The sequence below is a fragment of the Pseudophryne corroboree genome, chromosome 9, assembly GCF_028390025.1.
Source record: "Pseudophryne corroboree isolate aPseCor3 chromosome 9, aPseCor3.hap2, whole genome shotgun sequence".
Classification (NCBI taxonomy): Eukaryota; Metazoa; Chordata; class Amphibia; order Anura; family Myobatrachidae; genus Pseudophryne; species Pseudophryne corroboree.
The window spans coordinates 483,143,156-483,160,237 of NC_086452.1; the positions used below are offsets into that span (position 1 = coordinate 483,143,156).

Sequence of the window (17,082 nt, forward strand, 5' to 3'; positions counted from 1 at the left end):
TCGTGTGGCAGACCCTGTCACTGAAATGATGGGTTGGTTAAAGTGTGCATGTCCTGTTTTGTTTATACAACATAAGGGTGGGTGGGAGGGCCCAAGGACAATTCCATCTTGCACCTCTTTTTTCTTTTCTTTTTCTTTGCATCATGTGCTGATTGGGGAGGGTTTTTTGGAAGGGACATCCTGCGTGACACTGCAGTGCCACTCCTAGATGGGCCCGGTGTTTGTGTCGGCCACTAGGGTCGCTAATCTTACTCACACAGTCAGCTACCTCATTGCGCCTCTTTTTTCTTTGCGTCATGTGCTGTTTGGGGAGGGTTTTTTGGAAGGGACATCCTGCGTGACACTGCAGTGCCACTCCTAGATGGGCCCGGTGTTTGTGTCGGCCACTAGGGTCGCTAATCTTACTCACACAGCTACCTCATTGCGCCTCTTTTTTTCTTTGCGTCATGTGCTGTTTGGGGAGGGTTTTTTGGAAGGGACATCCTGCGTGACACTGCAGTGCCACTCCTAGATGGGCCCGGTGTTTGTGTCTGCCACTAGGGTCGCTAATCTTACTCACACAGCTACCTCATTGCGCCTCTTTTTTTCTTTGCGTCATGTGCTGTTTGGGGAGGGTTTTTTGGAAGGGCCATCCTGCGTGACACTGCAGTGCCACTCCTAGATGGGCCCGGTGTTTGTGTCGGCCACTAGGGTCGCTAATCTTACTCACACAGCTACCTCATTGCGCCTCTTTTTTTCTTTGCGTCATGTGCTGTTTGGGGAGGGTTTTTTGGAAGGGACATCCTGCGTGACACTGCAGTGCCACTCCTAGATGGGCCCGGTGTTTGTGTCGGCCACTAGGGTCGCTTATCTTACTCACACAGCGACCTCGGTGCAAATTTTAGGACTAAAAATAATATTGTGAGGTGTGAGGTATTCAGAATAGACTGAAAATGAGTGTAAATTATGGTTTTTGAGGTTAATAATACTTTGGGATCAAAATGACCCCCAAATTCTATGATTTAAGCTGTTTTTTAGTGTTTTTTGAAAAAAACACCCGAATCCAAAACACACCCGAATCCGACAAAAAAAATTCGGTGAGGTTTTGCCAAAACGCGTTCGAACCCAAAACACGGCCGCGGAACCGAACCCAAAACCCGAAAAATTTCAGGCGCTCATCTCTATATCTATATTCCCCTTCTGATAGAACAGATACACTGTATACACATAGATTATCTATATACCCCCTTCTGATAGAACAGATACACTGTATACACATAGATTATCTATATTCCCCTTCTGATAGAACAGATACACGGTATACACATAGATTATCTATATACCCCTTCTGATAGAACAGATACACGGTATACACATAGATTATCTATATTCCCCTTCTGATAGAACAGATACACTGTATACACATAGATTATCTATATTCCCCTTCTGATAGAACAGATACACTGTATACACATAGATTATCTATATTCCCCTTCTGATAGAACAGATACACGGTATACACATAGATTATCTATATTCCCCTTCTGATAGAACAGATACACTGTATACACATAGATTATCTATATTCCCCTTCTGATAGAACAGATACACTGTATACACATAGATTATCTATATACCCCTTCTGATAGAACAGATACACTGTATACACATAGATTATCTATATACCCCTTCTGATAGAACAGATACACTGTATACACATAGATTATCTATATATTCCCCCTTCTGATAGAACAAATACACGGTATACACATAGATTATTTGAACTCACCTGTTCTTAGTGCTGTTCCAGTCAGTAAGTAGTTTTTGCAGCTGTTTCCGGTGCTTTATTATAGTAGGTAGCTCTTCCTGAGGGTAAGATAAGGAGTTACACATGGCAGCTGAGGATCACAGGTAGGTGTAGGTGGCAGTAGTGGAGAATAAAGTTGACATTAAGCAGTATAATGAGGTAGGTGTAGCCCTGGCATCCATGCACACGTGAAAGGGGGCACACGCAACTAGAATGGGGCACGCAGACACTGTAAATGGGGGCGTGGACTTAGCAATGGGGCACTACAGGCGGCGGCAGCGGGGGACAAACCAGAGAGTCAGGAGCTGCGTTGTGCATGGTCTTCCCAGCTCTCTGTGGACTGGACCGGCACACCATCACATCGGCCGTTCATTTGCCAGATGGGCAGTCTGGCCCTGGGTAGGTGTATGATGGTAGGTAGTTGTAGATGTGTATTTATTATGAACAGTTTCTTATATAACGCAGCATATTCCATTGCGCTTTACAACAGTGATAACACAAAGCTGGGTCATAGACAGACATAGAGGTAGGAGGGCCCTGCTCGCAAGCTTACACTCTACAGGGAATTAGACATTGGATAGGTGCTACCTATGGCAGAGTTTCCTGCTGGGCTGTATGATATAGGCGTGTGGATCACTGGGTCGATAGTCACTAGGTCGACATGGAAAAAGGTCGACATGACTTTTTAATGTTTTTTTAGGTGTTGGTTTTTTTTTGCCATGCTTCAGGCAAGGTGTCTTGCGTGTGGATCGTAAACTATGAAAGCTCCAATTTTTTTTAAAAAGTGAGTAAAAGTATTTTCTATGGAATACGGTATGTCAAAGTCGAAAAATATTGTAATGCATACACCATGTACTAACCCCATACACATGCCCGCTGCGCGTGCACTTACTTCGCCGTGCGTACACATATTCGCAATTTGCGTATGATCGCTCCCGCGTTCCTGCGCGTGGTATGGGTATTTACGGCGGGGTTTGTGAGCGCATAGAGGGTTATTAGAACATTACATATTTAACCCAAATAGTGCACATTTTACACATAGCTACCCTGCACCACATCAGCAAGTATCAACAGTTTAAACAGTTCCAGGACTAAGGGATTCGCCTTTGCATGATAGGAAGGGTCAGATTAAGGTTAGAAGGTGATGTCTAGTATCCAACTGTAGGGTATTTTAAGGGTAACATTCCGGTGTTGGTTAGAGAAAGATCGCATGTTCCTGCGTATAGTTATGTGCAAAAGTAGAATATAGCTATAAACTGTATTTACTGTATATTATGTAGGCGGCAGGAATCCAGAGGATACCACCCCCAAGAGCAGTTGAAAAAGACATCGCCCACCTTTTCAAATCAACCTATGACCTCTCCTGTAATGTAAAGATGCACCTCTGATGTCCAATGGACAATGAGATTACAGTAACCATTGTATTGCGTATGTAAGTTGTGTATAAAAAGCCTGTTGTTGCCTGGCCGGTCAGAAGACTCTGAACGCTCTCTACCTGATGGGCGGAGGACTGGTCTAGGTTGCGCTTGCGAACATTCTCACGTATGTACATTTTCTGTAGCCATTATTCTGTTGTATATTTATCTTGTTAGCCTGTAGTGTATAATTTGTACTGTTTTACCTTTTTGAAATAATCCACTGTGGCCTTAGAACCCTGTGGTTTCAACTACATATCGGTGTTGTGTCCTCACTTTCCTGCAAGGGTTTAAAGCGTATTTTACTGTATAAGGTTTAAGAGTATATTGATAAGGTGTACGCACTGCGGGTACTTATACCGTCAGCGCTACTTAAGGTTTAAAGTATAACATCATTGCAGTGCTTTGCTGCATAAAGGTTTCAAGTGTAACCATATTATTACATTGTATTACTAATAAGGTTTAAGGGTTATCAATTGTGTGTGCTCGCGTGCTGTCCGTACTCTGTACCCTCAGCGCGGCGTGTGTACGCCAAGTACGTACCACGTATGGGACTCTGTAAACAAATAGCATACAAAGTGCGTAGCGCGTGTATTCAGTCTAGCGGCCATAGCGACTTCACGGTAAAGGTGTATCTAGAGGTATAGCTTTAATGGTATAAGATAATATCGACATTATCAATTGGGGGCTCGTCTGGTTTTTCCTCATACCCACAGCCTAGCAGGTTACAGCAGACTTTATCTATCAGCAAAGGGCGGACTGGTATCCACGTAAGCCTTCTCCTGGTTGGTGGATACACTAGTGCTGATTAGATAAGCGTCTGCTCTGCAGGGTTTGTTGGGATGCTGGTGGGATCCGTAAGGTAAGAACGCAAAAGCTATTTTTAAAGTCTGTGAATTTCTGTTTGGCGCCAAATGCGCACACAATACATGCATACACCTGTATTTTGTACTCTGCATATCTGCTCGCATTATTGCCATAAGTAGCGATTATTAGATTAATTTTGACCTGTACTGAGAAAATTTGTTGCTATTTAGTTAAAATATATAGAGTTAATATTTAAGGAAGTGTAAGACGCACACGTAGCCTGGCCTAGTTGTAAAGGTTTATACAGAAGAAACTGTGTGTTGTGTTAAGTGAGCGATTATAGTTAAATATCGCTTACATTTTTAGAAGTGTGGGATTTGTAGTACTGCGGACGTACGGCCTTTGTACACGTGTCTCGGACAAAGTACGGGACTGCGTACGCAACGTAAAGGCATACACACGTGGCGTGTTTACGCAACGTGCGTAAAGGTACGACCGCTAAGTACAAATCACACAATAAGCATTGTTTTAGTTTAGGCGCGAGACGGTAGCCACGCGATAATAGCACAAATTGATCAGTTTCCAATATTTAGTTTAAAAAAACCTTTTTTACTGTATTACCTCTGGCAATAAGGCTGTTTTATCTGAATGAAAGTTAATTTTCTGTACAGAAAAACCAAAGTGTATATGAGTGAACGAGCGTGAGTGTGCAAACAATAAAGGTTTTGTGGACCCAGGGAATTTGGGATCCCGTAGGAGACCACACAAGGTGAGTGGACACTTGGGGGCGTGAGAGTGGCTTGCTCACGTTAACATTGATTAAGGTACTGTCGAATACTGTGACAGGGGCAACCTGCTGAAGGCCTAACAGTTATATATATATGTACTACGGGATAGTACGTATATTATGTATACAACCAATAATCACAATATCAAAAGGGTCTCATATTCACTAGTATAGCATAACAGAATCCATTTTGATTCTAGCTAGATGTTTCTAGCAGATTCATTTGTATTTCATCTTGAACTTTGTACAGCCTAAGAAAGTACAATAACAATCTTCTTGGCAGTATTGATTCCACCTACGCACATCCTAAAAGCTCATAGAGTCCAGATGTAATTCCTAATATGGACACAGTTGAAGATCACGAGTATCTTTGAGTATTCTTGACAATGGTCCTAATATTGCATAACACTATTGCCTAACACTGTATTCCAGATGTATGAAATCATATGGGAGGGATATAAGAAAGGGGCGTAACTGTGTATTATATAAAACTCATTGTTGTTACGTGTATCTGGTTGTTAAAGTATTTTGATTCAGGCTGAGAGGATGTTACCTCTCCCCTGTATACGGGCGTGGCCTTTTTAATAAATAATAATTGATTTTTATAAATCCATTTTCAATTCATTCTTTTACCTAACAACCCAAACAGCAACAAGATGGTTAATTTAGTTAACCTAAAAGAATTCAACAGATGGGGGCTCGTCCGGGATTGTTATCCCGGAAATAATTCCCATCCACAATAATGGATGAGTACTCATACCTACACCACACGTTTGCTCGCTCTCTCTTCAAAGAAAAATAAATAAATTAAGTCCTAATGCTGTTATAAATAACGTCGCTCCCGTATACTTTCAGAAATGTTAAAAGTTCTGTAGGATATTAGCTTATAAGCACATAGTCTATTATCAATGATCAATGATCAATGTGGGCTAGAGATGTCAGCGCTAACAGCGTTAAAGCTAACAGATCTGCATCTGGCAGACAGTCAAGAAGACAACGCCCTATCTCTGGTGGGCTATACGGAGGAAACAAGAGTTGATGTCCGTGTTCAAATGGCTTTTGGCAGATCTGTAGTTAAAAATATGTGTTTATCTAATGTTACTATCTAACTATGAAGTGAAGTTTCCATATGGTATTGTTTAGTACGTAAATATTCTTTAATGCAATATATTGTGAGAAGGTCTGCCAGCAAATTAATGGCTGGATGCCGAGTGATTGCATTGAAATAATAATAAAAAAAATAAAAAAAAAATAAAAAGTTTTTTTCTGTAAAATAAGCCTTCAGTTTCCAACGCTGTGTAGCAGGGAGAGCTAGGGGGCTGTAAAAGCACAGAAACGTGCCCCCCTTTCCAGCAGCAGTGTAAGCCATGACGTAGTAAAGAAAAAAAGTGTTCAGTGAGCTTTGATTTTTTTGTTCATCTAATAAGATGGAACATAATAAGCATAAGTCAGTGGTTTCCAAAATTTTTATTTTTAATCATGTGGCCCTAGAATATCAGAATTTTTTTCACGGCACACCTAGGAAAAAAATGTATTATTGAGAAATGTAAAAATAAATATTACATTAAGTAGATGGCGTTTATATGTCATCCTTAGGGTAAGTTGTGTGGTGAGGGACAAGATTTGCTTCTGTTTGGCCACATATTTTATGACTGGCAGCCACCAGCACTGGATAATTTGAATTGGTCCTAGACCACCAACCCAGGGCACCCCTGAAAGTGTCCGAGGCACTCCAGGGAGCTACGGTACACAGTTTGAGAACCTCTGGCATAAGCAATACTCTAAATATATATTGTGGAAGACAATGATCTGCAATTTTAAATGTTTGTTATACAAACAATCTACTCCAGTGTTAATATAAGAACTAATATCTTAACCAGATAACCTGTAGAGAAGGCTGCCAATTTCTTTCTACAGCATAACTGTAATCAGAAAAAGATAAAAATAAAAATCCCAGCAACAGATGGGGGCTCGGTCCTTGGAACTATAGATCTCGATCTCTTCATCAAATTCTCAAAGGGGTGTGCCAGCCAGCCAGCAGCTGAGGATGGAAGGAACATCCCAAGTCATTACAGCACTGGTAAGTATAGAATACCATGGTATGTGCTATATTCCAGTACATGCTGTTTCTATACCTGCCAGCTGTCTGTGTGATTGTATTTTTTATTATATGAGAATTAGGAGTGGAGAGATTGACTAAAACTAGGAAAATAACTCAGGGACCTGTTTGTTGTTGCTTGTTGGTAAAATGAATACCAAAGGTGTGTCCAAATCGGTTGAAGGACCAAGTAACTCGGAAATGTTGATTGACATGCTGTTGCATGTAAATAAGATCAAAAATAATTCAAAGGTTGTATTTGAGCAAAGAAACAGTGACCTGTGTTTTTCACTCTATGAATGATTGCGTGTATAAGTGCTGTGGACCATCTTCACGAGGTCTGAAAGTGTTTCAATCTGCATTTACAGTATAACGTGCCCTCGTTAACGCTGTGAGTGCCAGATAAGATAAGAGCCAAATTAAGTAAAATCACATAGACCACCTCCCCTTGTTAGTCAGCTACACGTGTGTAAGAAGGGTACATGAAATAAATAGAGTGAACAACCCGAGATTGTAGGGATTATATGTAATTGAGTGTAATTATATATTGCAATACTGAGCTGCTAAGAGCTGCTGGTTGTTTTAAGCAACTTTAACATGGCATGTTGCTTTGTAATTGTAGTTGTGATAAGAGGGTCTACTGCAGCTTCCCAGTTGACAGACGTGTCGCGTGTGTGAAAAATTGCAGGGATTGCAAATTTTTCCAGCGTATGGGAAGGGCAGGGAGGATTAACCCTAAGTGTGCATATCATGTATGGAAGAAATATTCCATAGAAGCACCAATTTTGTATAGTACTGTGACAAAGGGTACAGTCTATGTTTTGCATTTCAATTATGCTGTATAATATTGGCCTGATCAACCAATACTAAGCGTATTTTGAAATCGGCAAAACTGTTGAAATCTGCAAGATATTGAAGTTTGCAAACTGATTGTTTTTATTTAAAGTATGAAGCCCAACTTATGAAACTAGGCACAGATTCAGTACAGCATGATAAGAAAATGAAATACTGTACATCAGGATTGAAATAAAAACCATGGTACAAAAAGAATACTCCCGTTGCGCTAGCGAAACTGTATTTAAATTTGTGGGTTTTATGGTGTCTTGTGTGTGGGACATAATGGGCAGTGTTTGTTCAGTTAAGTATATTCTCAGATCTGGGTCTAATAGAAACCTTCTGTCTGTGACTGGCATGGTTACAAGTTTTGAAATAAGGTTTATATATATATATTTGTGAACTGAGGAAACAATAGCTCACACCTCTGGCCTTATTATTCATTTCTCAAATAACCCCTTAACATCTGTTACACATACTATAGTTCCTTTTTAGCATTAAACTATGTTGTATTAAAACAATGTTGTTTTTAATCAACCCAACCATCTGCAGTAAACATGCTATAGCTTTCTTTATCACCATCACGATCCCTCTTATTATCACATAATTTGTTATTTTGGTCCCATGCCAAAACACAATGTACACTTCTCCATTAAACTTCATCCCACTATAGAAAGCTTGTGAATCTATTTCATGTTAGTTACCCTTAGATTTGCATAACTCATGAAATTTCCCCTTAATGAAAATTGGCAACAACACTTTATTATTAATAATACTAATTCACTAATTCACCATCCCATTATCCCCTATGGATGCTCGAGAAGTTATTCTCCTGTTAATCAGTTTTTTTCTTTTTCTTTAAATGCAATGTAAAATGCGATGTAATCATTATAATTGTCTTACTCATCCACATTATATTCCTTATACTCCCCACTTTTGGGGGTGAGGAAGACAAGTATGCAGCTGTATCTAAGTTGTGGTGGATCCTGTGAATCGGGCATCAGCAGGAAACACTCTGAGCTGGGCATCACTGTGCCACCAGAGGAAACCCTACCAGGATAGGTTCTTGGACGGGGGAATCGGGTGACGAGGATCAGTGAAGCAAGTAAAAGGACTGATACGCTGAATAAACCATCTGCGGTGGTGCCTAGGCTATTTTCAGCCTCGGACCCATGTTGCTTCTTTAAACTAGCCCACCGCAATCCCATTATATGGTGAGAAGTAGTTTATGTTTTGGTTCCATTACAGATCGCATAGGATGGTCCTTGGCAAGTACCGCTGACTACTGATACAGCCGTTGCAAAGGCTGCAGAAGAAGGACACCTAGATCCATGAGCTTGCAATGAAATGAAAAGGTCAGAGACCAGAGCTTATAGGAACCTAACACTAAAAACAATTGTATGGAGATACAATACAGAGACTGTTACTACTGTTACTACCACAGAGTTGTATTTGAATGAACCCTTCAATCAAGATAGAGATGATTATGATCATTGATAATAGACTATGTGCTTATAAGCTAATATCCTACAGAACTTTTAATATTTTTGAAAGTATACGGGAGCGACGTTATTTATAACAGCATTAGGACTTCATTTATTTATTTTTCTTTGAAGAGAGAGCGAGCAAACGTGTGGTGTAGGTATGAGTACTCATCCATTATTGTGGATGGGAATTATTTCAATAAGACCCTTCCTTCCTCTTTTTTCTTTTCTAAGCAGGAAATCCAGAGGGATTTATGACCGGTGTAACGAACACACACTTTGAAAAACGTGGTTGTGAGTATTATACTCCACTTGAAGACAGATGTATAGATTAATGCATGGATAATTTAAATAATTTAGGATATTATTCTGAGGAGTATCCAGTCCAGCAATACCATTAATTGTTGGAAAGATTTTGGGTACTGCCGCTATATAAATTATATTGCTAATTATAATTGTTAGATATGTATACATAGACACTAGCATTGTATAATAGCAGGCCAAAGTTCTCTATGCAAGTTACATTTAATGTGATTACCAAAACTTTATAGAGTCGTGATAATAGTGAAACACGGTACATGTGTATAGATACAACAGTATCTCAAGAAAGAACCACTGGTGATAATATCAGATACACATATCGGGTGTATTTCAGTTAGTGGAAATAAAATAGGTCAATAATAAAAAAAAATAAAAAAAATTGATCTTATGTAGATAGAAAAGGTTGATTTAAAGGAATGAGAAAGGATTGTTACAATGTACTAACCTAAGGTTTCTAGATGTGCTAGATATAATGAGTTAGGTATATAAATAGTAATGGTTACATAGGATGTTCATTAAAGTTTATGATTTAATAAATGTATTTCTCTGACGTCCTAGTGGATGCTGGGGACTCCGTCAGGACCATGGGGATTAGCGGCTCCGCAGGAGACAGGGCACAAAAATAAAGCTTTAGGATCAGGTGGTGTGCACTGGCTCCTCCCCCTATGACCCTCCTCCAAGCCTCAGTTAGGTTTTTGTGCCCGTCCGAGCAGGGTGCAATCTAGGTGGCTCTCCTAAAGAGCTGCTTAGAAAAAGTTTTTAGGTTTTTTATTTTCAGTGAGTCCTGCTGGCAACAGGCTCACTGCATCGAGGGACTTAGGGGAGAGAAGTGAACTCACCTGCGTGCAGGATGGATTGGCTTCTTAGGCTACTGGACACCATTAGCTCCAGAGGGAGTCGGAACACAGGTCTCACCCTGGGGTTCGTCCCGGAGCCGCGCCGCCGACCCCCCTTGCAGATGCCGAAGATGGAAGAGGTCCAGAAGCAGGCGGCAGAAGACTTTTCAGTCTTCCTGAGGTAGCGCACAGCACTGCAGCTGTGCGCCATTGTTGTCAGCACACTTCACACAGCGGTCACGGAGGGTGCAGGGCGCTGGGGGGGCGCCCTGGGCAGCAATGTATAATACCTTTTTATGGCTAAAAATACATCACATATAGCCCTTGAGGCTATATGGATGTATTTAACCCCTGCCAGATCTCACAAACTCCGGAGAAGAGCACGCCGAAATAGGGGGCGGGGCTTATTCTCCTCAGCACACAGCGCCATTTTCCTGCTCAGCTCCGCTGTGAGGAAGGCTCCCAGGACTCTCCCCTGCACTGCACTACAGAAACAGGGTAAAACAGAGAGGGGGGGCACTTTTTTTGGCGATATTACTATATTTAAGCTGCTATAAGGATACAACACTTATATAGGGTTGTTCCCATATATATGATAGCGCTTGGGTGTGTGCTGGCAAACTCTCCCTCTGTCTCCCCAAAGGGCTAGTGGGGTCCTGTCTTCAATAGAGCATTCCCTGTGTGTCTGCTGTGTGTCGGTACGTGTGTGTCGACATGTATGAGGACGATGTTGGTGTGGAGGCAGAGCAATTGCCGGTAATGGTGATGTCACCCCCTAGGGAGTCGACACCGGAATGGATGGCTTTGTTTATGGAATTACGTGATAATGTCAGCACATTACAAAAATCAGTTGACGACATGAGACGGCCGTCAAACCAGTTAGTACCTGCCCAGGCGTCTCAGACACCGTCGGTCGATACAGACCCAGACACGGACACTGAATCTAGTGTCGACGGTGAAGAAACAAACGTATTTTCCAGTAGGGCCACACGTTATATGATCACGGCAATGAAGGAGGCTTTGCATATCTCTGATACTACAAGTACCACAAAAAGGGGTATTATGTGGGGGGTGAAAAAAACTACCTGTAGTTTTTCCTGAATCAGAGGAATTGAATGATGTATGTGATGAAGCGTGGGTTAACCCAGATAGAAAAGGGCTAATTTCAAAAAAGTTATTGGCATTATACCCTTTCCCGCCAGAGGTTAGGGCGCGCTGGGAAACACCCCCTAAGGTGGATAAGGCGCTCACACGCTTATCAAAACAAGTGGCGTTACCGTCTCCTGATACGGCCGCCCTCAAGGATCCAGCTGATAGGAGGCTGGAAACTACCCTAAAAAGTATATACACATACTGGTGTTATACTGCGACCAGCCATCGCCTCAGCCTGGATGTGCAGTGCTGGGGTGGTCTGGTCGGATTCCCTGACTGAAAATATTGATACCCTGGATAGGGACAGTATTTTATTGACTATAGAGCATTTAAAGGATGTATTTCTATATATGCGAGATGCACAGAGGGATATTTGCACTCTGGCATCGAGAGTAAGTGCGATGTCCATATCTGCCAGAAGAAGTTTATGGACACGACAGTGGTCAGGTGATGCGGATTCCAAACGGCATATGGAAGTATTGCCGTATAAAGGGGAGGAATTATTTGGCGTCGGTCTATCGGATCTGGTGGCCACGGCAACGGCCGGGAAATCCACCTTTTTACCTCAGACCCCCTCCCAACAGAAAAAGACACCGTCTTTTCAGCCGCAGTCCTTTCGGTCCTATAAGAACAAGCGGGCAAAAGGACAGTCATATCTGCCCCGAGGCAGAGGAAAGGGTAAGAGAGGGCAGCAAGCAGCTCCTTCCCAGGAGCAGAAGCCCTCCGCGGGTTCTGCAAAGCCCTCAGCATGACGCTGGGGCTTTACAAGCGGACTCAGGAACGGTGGGGGGTCGACTCAAGAATTTCAGCGCGCAGTGGGCTTGCTCACAGGTGGACCCCTGGATCCTGCAGGTAGTATCTCAGGGTTACAGGTTGGAATTCGAGAAGTCTCCCCCTCGCCGGTTCCTAAAGTCTGCTTTGCCAACGTCTCCTCAGACAGGGCGACGGTATTGGAAGCCATTCACAAGCTGTTTTCTCAGCAGGTGATAGTCAAGGTACCCCTCCTACAACAGGGAAAGGGGTATTACTCCACGCTATTTGTGGTACCGAAGCCGGACGGCTCGGTAAGACCTATTCTAAATCTGAAATCTTTGAACCTGTACATACAAAAATTCAAGTTCAAGATGGAATCACTCAGAGCAGTGATAGCGAATCTGGAAGAAGGGGACTTTATGGTGTCCCTGGACATAAAAGATGCTTACCTGCATGTCCCAATTTGCCCTTCACATCAAGGGTACCTCAGGTTCGTGGTACAAAACTGTCATTATCAGTTTCAGACGCTGCCGTTTGGATTGTCCACGGCACCTCGGGTCTTTACCAAGGTAATGGCCGAAATGATGATTCTTCTGCGAAGAAGAGGCGTATTAATTATCCCTTACTTGGACGATCTCCTGATAAGGGCAAGGTCCAGAGAACAGCTGGAGGACGGAGTAGCACTAACCCAAGTAGTGCTGCAACAACACGGGTGGATTCTGAATTTTCCAAAATCTCAGTTGACCCCGACAACACGTCTGCTGTTCCTGGGAATGATTCTGGACACGGTTCAGAAAAAGGTGTTTCTTCCGGAGGAGAAAGCCAAGGAGTTATCCGAACTTGTCAGGAACCTCCTAAAACCAGGAAAAGTGTCTGTGCATCAATGCACAAGAGTCCTGGGAAAGATGGTGGCTTCTTTCGAAGCAATCCCATTCGGCAGATTCCACGCACGAACTTTTCAGTGGGATCTGCTGGACAAATGGTCCGGATCGCATCTGCAGGTGCATCAGCGGATAACCTTATCGCCACGGACAAGGGTGTCTCTTCTGTGGTGGTTGCAGAGTGCTCATCTGTTAGAAGGCCGCAGATTCGGCATACAGGACTGGGTCCTGGTGACCACGGATGCCAGTCTGAGAGGCTGGGGAGCGGTCACACAGGGAAGAAACTTCCAGGGAGTATGGTCAAGCCTGGAGATGTCTCTTCACATAAATATACTGGAGCTAAGAGCGATTTGCAATGCTCTAAGCCTGGCAAAACCCCTGCTTCAGGGTCAGCCGGTGTTGATCCAGTCGGACAACATCACGGCAGTCGCCCACGTAAACAGACAGGGCGGCACAAGAAGCAGGAGAGCAATGACAGAAGCTGCAAGGATTCTTCGCTGGGCGGAAGATCATGTGATAGCACTGTCAGCAGTGTTCATTCCGGGAGTGGACAACTGGGAAGCAGACTTCCTCAGCAGACACGATCTACACCCGGGAGAGTGGGGACTTCATCCAGAAGTCTTCCACATGATTGTGAACCGTTGGAAAAAACCAAAGGTGGATATGATGGCGTCTCGCCTCAACAAAAAACTGGACAGGTTTTGCGCCAGGTCAAGAGACCCTCAGGCAATAGCTGTGGACGCTCTGGTAACACCGTGGGTGTTCCAGTCAGTGTATGTGTTTCCTCCTCTGCCTCTCATACCCAAAGTACTGAGAATTATACGGCAAAGGGGAGTAAGAACGATACTCGTGGCTCCGGATTGGCCAAGAAGAACTTGGTACCCGTAACTTCAGGAGATGCTCACGGAAAATCCGTGGCCTCTACCTCTAAGGCGGGACCTGATTCAGCAGGGACCGTGTCTATTCCAAGACTTACCGCGGCTGCGTTTGACGGCGTGGCGGTTGAACGCCGAATTCTAAGGGAAAAAGGCATTCCGGAAGAGGTCATTCCTACACTGGTTAAAGCCAGGAAGGAGGTGACTGCACAACATTATCACCGCATTTGGAGAAAATATGTTGCGTGGTGTGAGGCCAGGAAGGTCCCCACGGAGGAATTTCAACTGGGTCGATTCCTGCATTTCCTACAAACAGGATTGTCTATGGGCCTCAAATTGGGGTCCATTAAGGTTCAAATTTCGGCCCTGTCGATTTTCTTCCAGAAAGAATTGGCTTCAGTTCCTGAAGTCCAGACTTTTGTTAAAGGAGTACTACATATACAGCCCCCGGTGGTGCCCCCTGTGGCTCCGTGGGACCTTAATGTAGTTTTGGATTTTCTCAAATCCCATTGGTTTGAGCCACTCAAATCGGTGGATTTGAAATATCTTACGTGGAAAGTAACCATGCTACTGGCCCTGGCTTCAGCCAGGAGAGTATCAGAATTGGCGGCTTTATCGTATAAAAGCCCATATCTGATTTTCCATTCGGACAGGGCAGAACTGCGGACGCGTCCTCATTTTCTGCCTAAGGTGGTGTCAGCGTTTCATCTGAACCAGCCTATTGTGGTGCCTGCGGCTACTAGCGATTTGGAGGATTCCAAGTTGCTGGACGTTGTCCGGGCATTGAGAATATATATTTCAAGGACGGCTGGAGTCAGAAAATCTGACTCGCTGTTTATACTATATGCACCCAACAAGCTGGGTGCTCCTGCTTCTAAGCAGACGATTGCTCGTTGGATTTGTAGCACAATTCAACTTGCACATTCTGTGGCAGGCCTGCCACAGCCTAAATCTGTCAAGGCCCATTTCACAAGGAAGGTGGGCTCATCCTGGGCGGCTGCCCGAGGGGTCTCGGCATTGCAACTCTGCCGAGCAGCTACGTGGTCGGGGGAGAACACGTTTGTAAAATTCTACAAATTTGATACCCTGGCTAAAGAGGACCTGGAGTTCTCTCATTCGGTGCTGCAGAGTCATCCGCACTCTCCCGCCCGTTTGGGAGCTTTGGTATAATTCCCATGGTCCTGACGGAGTCCCCAGCATCCACTAGGACGTCAGAGAAAATAAGATTTTACTTACCGATAAATCTATTTCTCGTAGTCCGTAGTGGATGCTGGGCGCCCATCCCAAGTGCGGATTGTCTGCAATACTTGTACATAGTTATTGTTACAAAAAAATCGGGTTGTTATTGTTGTGAGCCGTCTGTTCAGAGGCTCCTACGTTTGTCATACTGTTAACTGGGTTCAGATCACAAGTTGTACGGTGTGATTGGTGTGGCTGGTATGAGTCTTACCCGGGATTCAAAATCCTTCCTTATTGTGTACGCTCGTCCGGGCACAGTATCCTAACTGAGGCTTGGAGGAGGGTCATAGGGGGAGGAGCCAGTGCACACCACCTGATCCTAAAGCTTTATTTTTGTGCCCTGTCTCCTGCGGAGCCGCTAATCCCCATGGTCCTGACGGAGTCCCCAGCATCCACTACGGACTACGAGAAATAGATTTATCGGTAAGTAAAATCTTATTTTTACCAGGAGTAGATTCAAAGGTTAAAAGAAGATATCATACATAACGGGGAATGGTAGTTGTCACCATGTCCTTAGGATATGATATATAATTGGTTACCTATTAATTCTAAAAATGTTTGTTATTTAAGAAGATTGATTTAGCAATTTTATACAAAAACACATAATAACTTGAGAAAAGTTTTCTTGCAGGATGAACTATTCCTAAAAAGAGTAATTGACTCAGTAATCAGGAAACATGTTCCTGCCACCAGAGTATCAATAAAACCTCGAAGTGGTAAAGGTGGCTAATAAGTTCTCCTATGGCTAATGAAGTCGTATGATTAATCAACTGGAAGTTGACGTTTTATTTAATTTAAATTATTGATAACATGATTGAACTTTATGATAGGATATTCCAGAACTGTGGACATTTGTGATGATTCCAGGACATTGGACATGAACTATTACGATACCATATTGTTCTACATTCTTTAATACCACAAATTGGAGGATATTGTTGATGTCCGGCCTCAGCACTTTGAGCTCACTGCTGTGCTTATTTGACCAAAGACATTACGGATCCTGATACGTGTATTGCCAAGTATATAAAGGAGGCCCATGATATAAAAAAAAAAGAACTTTAACCAAGGCATTATGATATGGACTGGAAAAGATAAATGTTTAAATCCTAGTATTCAATTTTCAGGATTAGGAAAATGTTTTTTAAGTATATTGTATGTGATTGTATGTGATTATGTATTCTGTGATGAGGTTTATTCTTTGGCGACCCCGATGTGATTATAGCCATTCATCTGATGTTCACCGCCTACAGGTGCGGCCTATGTTGTATTTAGAAGGCTACTGTCAAACGCAGAATAGCAATACTACATGAAATGATTATTAGCGAACTATACGTTCCCAGAAATTCTCCTGAGATGACAGGGCACATGGATAATGTCCCTGATCAAAGGGTGGAGCTGTCGAATACTGTGACAGGGGCAACCTGCTGAAGGCCTAACAGTTATATATATATGTACTACGGGATAGTACGTATATTATGTATACAACCAATAATCACAATATCAAAAGGGTCTCATATTCACTAGTATAGCATAACAGAATCCATTTTGATTCTAGCTAGATGTTTCTAGCCCTGACAACGAAGCCACATCAGCCAAAACCCCAGACACCTGATGGTAAGTCGTATATAGTAAAATGTTATAACTGCCAGAGGGAAGGACATTACGCACGGAACTGTAATTATAAAGGCACACATAAGGTATATCGACCCCCTAGACCAGAACATGACCCACAGTATGATACACGTAATTGGGATCAGGGATCGCATATGAGGAATTATGAGCCACACGCAGGGGAAACAAGGAGGTACCCA

The 17,082-nt window shown here is 43.0% G+C and overlaps 1 protein-coding gene across 4 annotated transcripts in view; it reads right to left on the reverse strand.

Annotated features, from left to right (window-relative positions):
* Positions 1–17,082, reverse strand: part of SH3BP1 (SH3 domain binding protein 1) — a 799,734-nt gene that overhangs the window by 426,160 nt on the left and 356,492 nt on the right. For all 4 annotated transcript variants that reach the window (XM_063941456.1, XM_063941455.1, XM_063941457.1 and 1 more), the window contains one exon: positions 1,769–1,845. In XM_063941456.1, coding sequence (XP_063797526.1) covers positions 1,769–1,845 — 77 coding nt within the window. The remainder of the gene's footprint in view (positions 1–1,768; positions 1,846–17,082) is intronic.